The sequence below is a fragment of the Acanthisitta chloris genome, unplaced genomic scaffold (genome assembly GCF_000695815.1).
Source record: "Acanthisitta chloris isolate BGI_N310 unplaced genomic scaffold, ASM69581v1 scaffold22293, whole genome shotgun sequence".
NCBI classification, from domain to species: domain Eukaryota; kingdom Metazoa; phylum Chordata; class Aves; order Passeriformes; family Acanthisittidae; genus Acanthisitta; species Acanthisitta chloris.
In genome coordinates this window covers 35,052-48,512 of record NW_008665709.1, presented here as the reverse complement: position 1 = coordinate 48,512, position 13,461 = coordinate 35,052, and the positions used below count along the sequence as shown (strand labels likewise).

Below are 13,461 nucleotides of genomic sequence, written 5' to 3'. Positions count from 1 at the left end.
CGGGAGCATCGTGCTGGGCACCTCGGGGCGGGATGGGAACACCACAGAGGTTTTGTGGTATCTATCTCTGCCCTTTACTCCCCAGCCCTTAGGTGTGCATGTCTCAGGTGGGAAGTGTGACTAGAACCAGACACCTCCAAGATCATCAAGTCCTAACTTAAACTGAACAGGTGACTTGTGTTCCCAGGCACAGGATGGGCCAGATCTGGGCTTGGAGGTGGCAAAGTGGGTTAGAGCCTGGCAAGGGGTGTTACCCCAACTGCTCCATGTCACCCCCAGCCCTTCTGTCCACTCCTGGTTCTCTCAGAGCTCCCCCCGTTCCCTGCACTTTGCCTGAGCCAAGACACCCAGAGCCAGGATTGCCTATCCAGAGACACAGGTGTTGCTGAACCTGGTTGGATTTTTTGCCTCTGATAAGTGAATTAGGCACCACGCCATAGGCCGTCTTGACTTCTCTGGAACTTAACTGCAAGCTCCATCTAGTTTTCCAACACAGCTTCTCTGGCATCCCAAGACATATTAATACGATTTCACTGTTTGTTGCACCCCATCCAGCTAGATCTGGAGATCTCTGCACACACAGTTCTGTCTAGAAATTGGGACCTTTCATCAGGTCATTCACATCTCACTTAAAACTTGCCCCCATTCCAAAGGAAAGGCAAGTTGTTTATTTCTCTTAGATATAATGGAAGTGGTAAATAAATATTTGCCTGTATGTTAGAACAATCAGATACATGCTTGTAAATATATTCCCATTGCGAGAGTCTTAACTAAGTTAAGAGTTTACTCCATGGAGCGTGTTTATCCGTGGGTCCCATTTCTTTGCACCACTCCCCAAAATCTTTACCTAAATTATCATCTGGCTATAGATTTTAGAAGAGGATATCACCCTTCTGCTGTTCTGACTGGATATTTTTGCACATCTCATTGTTTTTACCACAATTTCAGTTGGGGAATTCCTGGCAGATCTTACTTTCATTTCGCTCTTTTACCTATCGCATCCCAAAAGGCAAGGAAGGGCTTTGTGCTTTGTAAGAGTGGCAGGTTAGCAAGTGGAGAAATCAAAGCAGTGGACATGTCCTCCAGCTCATTTGTTTTGTGCCCCCCATGTTTGTTTTGGTGCTGCTCCTCTGTTTCTGGGCTTTTGGGAAGCAGCCTGTGCTCCTCAGAGCATGCAAGAAGTTGGTAGATTTGCAACAGGAAGCTTCACATTTCAGTTTTACATTTCATGGCTGAGAATGCTGTGAAAGCCAAGTTGGGGAGGCAAGATGAATTTTGGTGATGTGTTTTAATGTTGGGTTTTCCTTCGAAGGGCAAGGATCAAGGCTCCAAAGTTTTCTGGCTTTTCTTGGGAGGTTTTTGTGCTTCATTTTGAGGTCAGAGGTATTTCACTGTAGATCACTGTCAGTTGTTTCTGATGGTCTTATTTGGCAGAGCAGTAGTAGTGTAGGAGCTGAGATTTCACATAACTTTTCAGTGTTGTTTTGTTCTTGAATATGTGAGCCTTTCACAAATTCATGTGAGTCTAGTCGTTACCTGAATGGCTTTCAGTTTTCCTTGGCATTAAGGTCTGATTTAATTCATTTATAAATTTATTTAATATGGCTTTATTAATTCATTCATTCTTGGTTGTCAGGGGAGTAAAATCAGAGCATTGCTCTTTGGATTTCTGGGTTTTGGCTGGAGAAATGTAAAAAGAAAATCCCTAGAAATTGACTGATAAGGCTAATGGGAAACAGTTTGTTTTGCAGGAAGTGCTGTTATTTCACAATTTGTTTAAATGCGAAAAGCATAAATGTTTTATTTTAATCTTTCCAGTTAATTGAAACATTTTTTTCCTTCGTAATGCATGTGTTACTATCAGAATTCTTTATTTGTACAACTGAGAATATAAAAAGGATCTCTTGATAAACCATTTTGAGTGAAAACTCTCGGAGTTCTTTCTGGCAAGGTTCAGAGTTTCACTTTTTGACAACATGGAAATAGCCTGAGGAGAAAACTGATCCTGGTTAAGACCAGTATTTTTAGCATTTCACCAGGAACATTTTTGTTGTTAAATGGTGAATGACAGGCATTAGATAACTTTTACAAACTGGGGGTTTTACCCACATTTCACGGGTCCCAAAGTGGCCTCACTTTTTATGTAACACATCTAGAATGGGAACCTGGGTAAAATCTTCCATATTTATGATCTATGTAATTGCCATGGCCTTGAATATCTATATCCTGCTCTGTTGTTATTATCCCTAGGCATCTGCACTAAGGCAACTGCATATGGGCATGACCATGCTTTGGGGTGTCCCTACATGCTGAAATGCTGTCACTAGCAAATCAGTTCTCATCATAATATGGAGCAGAATCTGCCTTTGCACTTGACAACTGGAAGGAGGCTAACCACACCACAATGCAGGTAGGAGATTGTGTGCCTAGCTTTAATGTGGGAAGGAAGTAGAAGTGGAGGTGACATTGTCACCAAAGCAGAAATGAGGTATTCATCCCTACAAAGCGAGAACCAAGAACAGCTGCCTGAGCCCTTTGTGCAGAGAGGTCCTGCACAAACTTGTGAACTGAGATACAGGCAGTTTAACAGGTAAAGCAAAAGCCACACACACAATGAAAGTAAACCAAGGAATTCATTCATCACTTCCTGTGGCCAGGCAGGTATTCAGCCATCTCCAGGAAAGCAGGCCTTAGTCATGAATGATGTTGGCATGGGAAGACAAACATCATCGCTCACAACTCCCTGTCCTTCTCCTCCTCCTTCCCCCAGTGTTACATACTGAGCATGATGCCATATGGTCTGGAATATTCCTTGGGTCTGTTGAGATCAGATGCCCTGGCTGTGTCCCCTCTCAGCTTCTTGTGCACCCCCAGCCTACTCATTGGCATGGTGGTACAAGAAGCAGAAAAGGCATTGACTCTATGTAGACACTCTTGGGTAATTACACAAATATCCCTGACCCCCCTAGAGGAGGTGCCTGTGAAAGTTGCCTAAGATGTTTTATTTGGCAGATAGCCACTGCAGTGGTACAAACATCAACAGAGCTTCTCCCTGCCTGGTGCCAGTGACACTGACTGCCATGGGTTGCTCAAGTCCCTCAAAGTACTGCTGTTAGGCACTGTGCAGACAAGGACTGTGGTCCTTGCACCATTGTGGCTGGGTTGGTATTTGCCACAGGACACTGCGAGAGTAAGGCGGATAATAAATTCTGGGTTAGACCAAGGGGTAGAAAAGCAGATCAAGTCATCAGGGACTGTGCTGACTTCGCTCAACAGCATGACTGTGTGTGTCAGCACCTCTTGCTCCTGTCCCCATTGCTACCCTTTCTGGTTTCATCCCTCTAGCCTCCATTTCAGAATGATGATCTAAACCTGGAAGCAGGTGTAGCGAGTGTTCGCCCCGAGCTAGTGGAGTTCTTCAGTCACTGTCCTGGCTGGCTGCTCACGAGCTCACGGACCTTTCTCCCAGAGGTGGCCTTGAACAGCCTGGGTGGCATCACTGACCAGAAGGAAAAAGTCTCAGTGCTCCTTGACTTGCTGGAGAAGGCTGGTCCTGCCACCTGGAAACAGTTTGCACAGTACATCTGCATGGAGTTAGACCTGCCCCTGGATCTGGAGATACGGCTCATGAGCTATGCAGGAGAAGGTAAGAGAGATCAGGCCAACTTCCTCTGACCAAACACAGTCAATGCCTTGGCCCCTCCATAGCCAACAGACAAGTCTAGGCAGTGAGACCACCAGTGCCCTCAGAGTGGTTGATGCCTCACCAGTGAGAGGTGTCTGTCTCCTTCGTGGTGTTCAGGCAGTTGGAAGCCTTTTTAACCGAGACACTTAGTTTAAAATATGATCTATCTTTCCTTCTGGTTCTCCCTATCTTTCACCATAATCTCTGGAATAATATCAGTCCCTCCAAAAATACTTAGTGCCAGCAAACAGCAGTAGTTCATTTTTGGATATGCTTTTTCACCACTGCTGTGCCTTGCTAGTTTTGGTAGGCACCTCCTTTGCACTTTCAATAAGAATTGGCCATATTTGAGGATGGAGAGTTCTGTGGACTTTGTGGGAACTTGCACGGCCATATCACCTGGATTCCCAAATGTTAAGTGTCTCTCAGGGCAAAGTCACTTTGCCCAAAGAGAAAAATGGTGGTTTTGAGGCACTAGTTGAGTTTATTTGAAATGTGGAGGAACAGACTCTGCTTAGGAGTTTTAGTTTCTCTAGCCAAGGGAATCTCCTACCCACTCTGCAGAATCCCCCCTTTTTGTGCTTTTACTGTGTTTGGCTCATTGGTAGGTGGAGGAAGATGGTTTGGCTTTGTTGCTGTGTTGTAGGGATTCCTTGTTGTGTTTTGTGAGAGTGGAGAGTGTCATGATAGATGTGAGAGAGAAAACATGGACGAAGAGTAGCTCAGGAGCTTCTCCATGGCAATGATTTTCTTATTCAGAAAATTTAAGCTTCAGTTCGTATTTCTTGGTGAGAAAGCTTATTTTGCCAAGTTTTCTCTTTCAGATTTCTTGAAGGTTTTGAAACTGCTGAAATTTGTTGTGGTATTTTTTTTCTTGGCAGCACAACTTCTGGCTTTGAAATGTAAGCTGAGGGGTTTTTTTACCTCAACTTGCCTCAAAGCCACTCATAAAAAAAATTAGACAGAAAAAGCGAAAAGCCATAAAAACTGTACACCTCTCCCATGAAGCTGAGAGGAAATCTTTTATGGATTTATTTGAAGGATAAAAAATACTACCTCTTTGTTCTGTGGGTTTTTGATTCCTTTTTTTTTGATTTTCCTGATTCAGAAAGGCAAGAAAGACAGAATTCTTAAAATACACAAGAAAACCACTTCCCCATGTCTCTCACTGGCCGTTGGAGGCAGTGGCTTTAGACAAAATGATGCATTTCATGAAGACTATGGTTGGTTACTCTGTGTTGTCCTGCAGACTACACTCAGCATGCACATGCTCTCCTTTGTGAGAGCCTGTGCCATGAGCTAAGCTTGTGCCTCTCTCTTACTGGGTTGCTTTAGCTGGTGATTAATTCTTCTCTTCTGCAGGAAGTCTTACAGGATGGATCCTTCTCAGCTGTCTTTCACATCCTGCTTGCACTAACTTACTGCTAGTTACATCCGTTGGGTGGATGCAACCTTTGGTACCCAACTGCAGCAGCAGTTACTTTGGCAGGGATGAAATAGGGCAAAGACCAGACAAGCGACAGGAAATATGGACTGATAGGGACTTTATCTCCAGACTGAAGCTGAAACTGATTTCAGCCTTTTGATGCTGTGACCTACCATGAAAGAAGATATCTCTTAAGGTTTCAGAGTTGGCTTATGCTGGTTTAACTGGTGTGTTAACAGCTGAGCATCACTGATGCTTCTGAAGGTGAATTGCTTGTGATTAAGCTGAGGGAGTTTTGTGGCAGCTTGAGCTATGCAGTGAGTCAGTAAAGACCCTTGACTGGGCTGCTGACTCCACCAGTGGTTTAATCAGAAACTCCTTTTCAGAAACAGGGAGGAGTAGTGCTTCCGTTTTTGGTGGTCGTGTGGCTTTTAGGTCGGCCAAAGCTGCCCATACTCCAAGTTTCTATGGACTACAGAATCGTAGAAAAAAAGTTGTTTCACTGCTCCCCTGAAAGCAGAGATTACCTGTATTCTGGAGCAATCTAAAAGGAAAGGATCAAATGGGGAGCCTGAAACATGGCTGTGTTGCATTAGCCCTATACTGAGTCTTGGTTTGTATCACTGTATTGCAAGATGCTTTCCCTTTGACTAGCAGCACTCCAAATTTCAAGAGCACAATGCTTACATTAACCATATTTCATTTCCCATCTGACTTCTTTAGATAACTTAAACCAGACAGAAGAAACCTGCACAGATATGGATGCCCAATCATCTATGCCAGAAGGTAAGGCTCAAACAGACCTTGGGGCACTGTGCTGTTGGAGTTCATGTTCTCTGCCCATGGTCTGGGCAGGGCTACAAATGTCCCATGTATTGGCCTAAGGCTGGCAAGGTGTGGGGAAACCACTGCAACTTCAGGTTTCATTGTTCCGTTCTTGGTGCTTTCCAGGTGAATCTTCCCTAATTTCATTTTCTGTCCCTGAATTCCAGTAAAGCTTTGCTGGCCCTGACTCTGCTAAGGAGTTTTAGTTCCTCTAGCCAGGGGAATCTCCTAGCCACTCTACAAAATCCCTATTTTTTGGTGCTTTTACTGTGGTTGGCTCATTGGTAGGTGGAGGAAGTTGGTTTGGCTTTTAAAGGAAGAGCCCGAGGACTTGATCAAGCAGAAACCATTGCAGAGTCACCAGGATAAGATCTTAATAGAATGGACAGTAGTACTTCTAGGGCTTTCTTCAGGGGTGAGTTTGGGATCGAAACGTTCCTACTCAGTGCAGATCATGAAATGAAGGAATAATTTTCAAGATCCCTCCTCTTCCCCTGGCACTTTGCAGTGGCATCCATCACCTGAATGGCAGCCAGAACCCTCTGGAGCAATGTGAAAATGCTGGAGGTATGTGCCACCACTGAGCAATGTCCCTGGGCCCTTTTGTAACAGCTGCTGGAATACCTGGAAGATGCCAAATCCTGAGTTGCCTCCTCAGTCACCAGATACTTGGCTTCCAGAAAATGAAGCACCAGCCTAGATCCTCCCTGTGGGAGGAGTCTCACAGAGGAAAGACAAAGGTTGTGATTCTGGCACTGGGCTTGGTGAGAGAGTAAAGGGTGAAGGTAGTAGCAAAAGGAGTGCAGATTATCATAGGAAGCTGACAGTGGTTTGCTATATCCTCCTGAAATGTTGTGCTGGGGGAAACAGAAGCGACAGAAAATGAAGCCTGGTGCTCTGCAGGCTGCAGTGTGGCAGAACCTGGCACAGCAGAGAGCAAAGTGCAGGCCTTGTGTCCTGTAGAGGTGCCTAATGTTGGCAGGGAGTGGATTGGTCCTGGGTTGCCCGTTTGGAGAAAAAAACATGATTTGAAGGAAAAGCTGCCCTTCGGGGTTTTTTTTTCCCCTGCTGTGTGAATTTGGGGACTGGGTTAAGGCTCACACTCATGGCAACAGGAACTTCCCACAGAGCTGGCTCTGGTTCTTGCTGAGGTTTGCCAATTCCCTCAGTATTTATAACTTGTGTGTTTGTGTCTGCTGTTTATATCCCCTACACCTGGCCAGAGGCACTGTGTTCCCTGAGCAGGGAATGCTGCTTGCATTGCCCATCTCTGCTGGTGTTACTCACTTTAAATTGTAGCTCCTAATCTACCCTTTGCAGCTCCAGCTGTTTGTATGGTCACAGAGACACTTTTGCCTCTACCTTTTGCTCAGAACCTGCTCTGAGTCACAGCACTGCAAGTGCTGTGTCTTGTGTGTCACATACAGGTTTCAGATCTTGAAAACAAAGGTGACCTTCTTGTTCTGCAGACAGAGTGCTGCTCTCAGCTGCTGTTGTGCCACCCTAGTGAGTCAATCTCATCAGTTGCTGGTGGAATGGAAATTTGAAAATAGTGCTGAAAGTTACTAGGACCAGTTAGGAAAGGAAAGACTTGTGCCTCTCAGCTCTGCCCATCCTCTCCATCTGGCAGCACACCATAAACAGCCTTGGGAATCTGGGCTCTGCATTCCCCAGAAATAGCAGTTCCTTGCCCTGTTCCCCAGAATAGCAGAGCAGTTCCTGTGTTCAAAGTGAAGCAGGTGCATCACTCAGCCTACACAAAGACTCACCAGTGAGGTGGTTGTGGTCCATCTCAGAAAAAGCAGTTCTGTAAACAGCCTGAGTTTGCAAATAGTTTTGTCTCTCCAATCTTGCCTCTTCAGCTTCCCAAATGCTTTGCTGGAGAATCTTGCCCAGCTTTAATACTGCCATTCAAAATTTTATTTTGACACATTTCTGACTTCAATTTTCAGGCTCCACTCGACGTCGCCACTGCAGCAGCTCTGGGGGTGGTAAGGATGCTAAACAGCAACGACTAGGTATGTGGATGTTCCAGAAGCAGCACCTTGGTTTGCTTTCCTTTAAGGAAGGACTTATTTAACTTCTTTGCAGAAACACCCAAGAAATTAGCTTCCAGCATCGAGAGAAACTTTTGTCTGGTAGCTGCATAAACTCAGTGCATATAAAGGTTATAAAGACAACAGAGCCTGGCAAATAACAGGACACATCCATTTCCATTTCAGAGATGCATGAAATCTTCCTGAGGATAAGGGATGCAGATAGCATAGGCTAAGAACTCCCTTAAGATGTGATATGCTAGTAAAGTATTCACTTGTGAGTCATCCCTTCATTTGTTTGCTTTTTTAAACCAAATAAGGAGACACACTGACAATTTAAAACCCACTGAAGGCTCCATAGTTTCTCTAACACATTAAAACCTCATATGATTTCAGATCATTTTAAAGTAGAGAAGTGACCAAATGAATGAGTGATGACGAAGTTGAGCCATATTAATTCTGGGAAAGATTGGGTACCTCAAGCAGATCTGCAGGCTGTATAACACCAGTGTCCACATCCTTTCTGTCACCATCTGCACTTCTTCACACTTTTCTACCTCTGCTTTAAACTTTGTAATGTCTGTGGTCCAGTCCTGCCTGGGGTCTGCTGGGGGAGCACAGGGAGCATGGCAAAGCTGGGATGGAGCCAGGTTTGACTGAAAGTTTTCATACAGAGAAGTTCTTGAGGAGGTGCTCCCAGAAGGCCACGTCTTGTCCATGGGCAAAACTTGGCAAACTTAACAGCAGAGTGGATAGGGCTTTTCAGAAGGTGCTGCACACCCTCAATTATCATTACTGTGCTCTTTTCAACAAAGAGATGCTGGTACCATCAGGGATCAAAAAAGCAGAGGTAGTGCCTGTTCCGAGGTGCAGGTAGCTGAGGAATTGTGGCACAAGGCTAATGTGGGTGTAGAGGGAGCTAGTGAACAGGGAATGATATGCATGATACACAGATACCTATTTCTAATCTTAAAGACCTACTAAGATTTAGTTATCATATAAAGATGTTTCATCTTTCCCTGAAGTTTCTTCTTCAGTCCCTGTGCAAAAATAGTAAAAATTATGTGTTCTTTTCATGTGTTCAAAATTTGTCGTCTCTGTTTAGCAATTTCTGCTCAGGACCATTGTTTCTGTGTCTAAAAGTGGTAGTATTTTGGATCTGTTGTGGCTCAGAACTAATTTTTTCACCCTCATACTCCCTCTCTTGTCTTCTCTTTCAGATTCATCTGCAAAGTACCGACATCTCCTCATTGATTCTCTCCGCCAGAGATATGGAAGCAGGAGAGAAGCAGGAACAGCAGCACAGGAACAAACACAGACATCAGCTTTCAACCAAGCCTTTGTCAACCTTGTCATTCACCAGAGCAGAGCCCCCCACTTAAAGGAGAGGACAGACAAACCCCAGGAGGATGTGGCAGGTACTCCTGAGACAGAAGAATGTGCAGATACTGCCTTGAAAGTGTCAGATCTGTTCCGCAGTGTGGTCCCATTGGGCCCCACAAAGGTGACCTTCTTGTATGGTAGACCAGGTACAGGAAAGACCATGCTAATGCACAGGATTTGTCAGAAATGGGCAGATGGTGTCCTACCTCAGTTTCTCTTCACTTTTCTGTTTGAATTTCGGCAGCTGAATTTATTGAAAAGAAAATTGACTCTGAAGGAGCTTTTGTTTGACATGTTCCTTCAGCCAGAGGACAGCCCTGATAGAGTGTTCCAGTACCTCCTGGAGAAGGCCCAGAGTACACTGATCATCTTTGATGGTCTGGATGAGTTTGCAGCTAACATGGACGTGTCATCCTCGTCTAAGAGAGGCTCAGCTCTGGCATCTCCTATGTCCATATCCCAGCTCTTTGCAGACCTCTGTCATGGGAAGCTCCTGCCTGGCTGCACAGTGTTGGTCACCAGCCGACACAGGAGGCTACCTGACTTCTTATCATATTCAGTAGATGTGTTTGCAGAAGTTTGGGGATTTGACCATGAGAAGGTTGAGAAGTATGTTAGCCACTATTTTCATAAGCATTCATTCAAAGAACAAGCCATTGCTCATCTGAAGAATAACACCAAGCTCTTCAGCATGTGCCTCACCCCTGCTCTGTGTAATGTTGTGTGCATCTGTCTGGAGTATTTGCTACTTAACCATCAGATGAGTGTGGAGCTTCCTCAAACTATGACACAGTTTTATATCAAAATGTTTCTCATCTTCATGAACAAACAGCAGGGAGAGTGTCCAGGTGATGAGGAGACTCAGCTGAACTGCAACAAAAAGGCCATTTTGGGTCTATGTGATCTTGCACTGAAAGGCCTGGAAGAGAGGAAAATTGTATTTTATGTTGGTGATATTCCAGAGTATGTGAAGGAATTTGCTTCCTTGCATGGACTGCTGACTGTCTTTGAGGTGAAGACAAGTGGCATTTGCCCAGCAGCTGGCTATGCCTTTGTGCACTTGAGCATGCAGGAGTTTTTTGCAGCACTGTGTCTCATGGTGAGTAGGAAGGTGGACAAAAACTACCTGAAGAAGAAGTTCTTTTTGAAGTCAAGGTGGACTTTAAAGAATGAGACAAAGACTGAGTTCCTGGAGAGTTTTCACATCTTTCTCTCGGGCTTGTCATCAAAAGAATGTAGGACGTTTCTCATGTTGCTGTCGGAACAAGATGAGGCTTGGGTGCAGGATAAGCAGGATGTGATCCTGCAGTCTCTCAAGAAACTGGCAGCCACTCATCTGTCAGGGCCTAAGGTCCTCGAGCTCTGCCACTGCACCTTTGAAACGCAAGACCTCAAAGTAGCCCAGCATGTAGGGAGCCTGCTGAATTTCAAGTACGAGTTTAAAAACTTCAGACTGACACCTCTGGACATGTCAGCTTTGGTTTTTGTCGTAAACTCAGGCCAGGACTTGACTTATCTGGATTTTACAGGATGTCTTGTGGACATTGACTGTTTGGAGGTTCTGGCTGGCTGTAAAAATGTGGAACACTTGAGGTAAACACTCTGAGTGCTGTGTGCTGATGGGTGGGGAGAAGGGCTAAGGGGTTGGAAGGACAAACCTGGTTGTTCTAGAAGGGAGAGAAAGGGAATGTGAGAAATTCTGCTCTGATCAGCATAACTTCAATACTGAAGAAATGTATGAAATTGTGTTTGTGAGTGATTGAAGGATATTAAGGTGATAAATATATTCTGTCTGTATTTTTGTATGGGTTTTTTCTGGTTTTATTAAAATAATCAAACAACAGCGGAGTTAGTGTAGTAGATAAGAGGGAAAAGTGATTGGCATTTCTTGACAATACCAAGGTAGGGTCAATCCTGAAAGCAAATGTCAAAGTTAGGACCTAAGTGAAATCGCCATAAATCAGGTGAACAGGAGGTGACAGCTGCACTCTCAGGTGCTCTCTGTCAGTGCTTTGCTGTAATGCTAGAAGGACTTTTCAAGGAGGACCTCTAGGGATCCTGTTGTGGAATGGGCCTCATTCTGCATTTCTGTAAATGGCTTAGAGGAATATGTGTAGAGTTTGCTAATGTGGAGAAGATGGGGACAGCAAGGATGAGTACCTGAAGGAAATGATATTGCCCACTGTGAAGCAGAGGAGCAGAAGGAGAGATGTGAAAATTGCTATCCCTGGATATTGACTAACATTGTTAAAAGGACAGTAATCACTTGTCCTCTGCCTCATTTGAGAGAAGGAATAGCATTTAATTTACCATTAGAAAAGCTTTCTGATTATACATCCTAACTATAAACCAGTTCCTTCTATAAAAGAGGTACTTTCCCTAAAATACTTGTATATTTTATATTTTGAAAAACTCTGACTACTCTGCAACCCAAATTTAAAGTATCAGGCCTGAAATCAACCCTTTCCTAACTCAGCAGCTCATCACATAGGAGCTGTTAGACACTGTTCACATGAGTTTGGTTTGCCCTGGTCTCCTGGGCCCTGCCTTTGGTGGGGCATGGAATGGAGCTGACTCCTCATCTGTGGCAGCACTTATACATGGTGTCACTGCACCAAAAGGCAGAAGCTGTTTCTTGAAGTGTTTGCAGCTGATGTATAAGTTTAGTGTTAGGGTTTTTTTTAAACAGATGTTTGAAAAGACAAAGATGCTGCAAAAAGGAGCATGACACCAAATTGGCTAAGAAAGAAATTCAATGCTTTTTTTTTAAAAAAATGCATTTTTGCCTGCTCTGTGGGCTAACTTGTTTTGGGGTTTGGCGTGTTTATGTTCTTTCCCTTTTCATGTTTTAGCTTTCGTAGAAGGAGATGTGGTGATGACTTTGCTGCTGCTCTTTCAAAGGGCTTACAAGGAATGGGGAACCTGAAGAAACTAGAGTAAGTCTTTGCTTATAAGTCTTTGCTTATCTCTTCCTCTCTGTTGTTTCTGTCTTGCAGTTTAACTGCATCAGCTCTCAGGGCTCATCTGCTCTGTGCAGCAGTGTGTAGAGCTGTGCTGCGCAGTGCTGTGCAGAGCAGCATGGATATGTGGTATCAGGAGGAGTATTGCATTGCCCTGCTTGAAAAGGAGTGTACAGGAGTATAAACTCAGTGTCAGAGTGCTGGGAGCCTGGTGCAGGCACACATCTGAGGCATGGGTCTGCCCCTGCTTGGTTTGAATCATTCTTCCTCTTTCCAGGTTGACAGGTGGCAGCATCACAGCTGAGGGGATGACTGTCTTGGTCCAGGCTTCATCACAGTGCCTCCAGCTTGAGGAAATAAAGTGAGTGCGTTGTGGCAATGACCCTCAAATCAGCTACTCATCCCCTGGGGGCCTGGGGTACCAATGAGAATGAATCTGTGTGCAGCTTGCAGGGCAATTGGATACGGAATCCAGAGGTGAAGAGGGTGATGGACCTGTTTTCCAGAATGGAAAAGCTGAAGAAAATAGAGTGAGTAAAATATGGCTTAAACCTATTGAAAATGGTAGCCACCATGAAGCCAAGTATAGCAGCAGAGAAAGTTTAAACCCTCCTCAGAGCAGAGCTGCTGGATGTCCCTGTAAGGGGTGACTCAGTCTTGGAGATATGTAGGGCACTGAGCTGAGGCACAGACATTCAAGTGCTTCAATATGCCAGAAATAAATCAGATTTTTTGTAGCAAGAGTTTAACTGCCCTCTGCATCAGTTGTGTAATTATACAGGTATGAAGTGCATGCCCTAGCTAACCCAAAACCAGGTAATGATCCTTCTGTTGCACATAGAGGAGCTATCTCTGATTCTAAATTCATGGCAGTTAGAGCTTGCAGAGAAAGAACTATGATCTATTAATGCTTTTGTTGAGTTCTGAATTTTTTGTAGCAAGAGTTTAACTGCCCTCTGCATCAGTTGTGTAATTATACAGGTATGAAGTGCATGCCCTAGCTAACCCAAAACCAGGTAATGATCCTTCTGTTGCACATAGAGGAGCTATCTCTGATTCTAAATTCATGGCAGTTAGAGCTTGCAGAGAAAGAACTATGATCTATTAATGCTTTTGTTGAGTTCTGAATGTGAAGCAGCTGTGGAG

The 13,461-nt window shown here is 44.4% G+C and overlaps 1 protein-coding gene across 1 annotated transcript in view; it reads left to right on the top strand.

The window, feature by feature from the left end:
- Positions 1–3,345: 3,345 nt before the first annotated feature.
- The window catches only part of NLRC5 (NLR family, CARD domain containing 5), a gene marked incomplete at its 5' end in the record, with an annotated part of 39,245 nt that continues 29,129 nt past the window's right edge, over positions 3,346–13,461 (top strand). Inside the window, 7 exon segments of the mRNA XM_009071858.1 lie at positions 3,346–3,646; positions 5,835–5,897; positions 7,889–7,954; positions 9,193–10,948; positions 12,208–12,291; positions 12,593–12,676; positions 12,762–12,845. Coding sequence (XP_009070106.1) covers positions 3,346–3,646; positions 5,835–5,897; positions 7,889–7,954; positions 9,193–10,948; positions 12,208–12,291; positions 12,593–12,676; positions 12,762–12,845 — 2,438 coding nt within the window.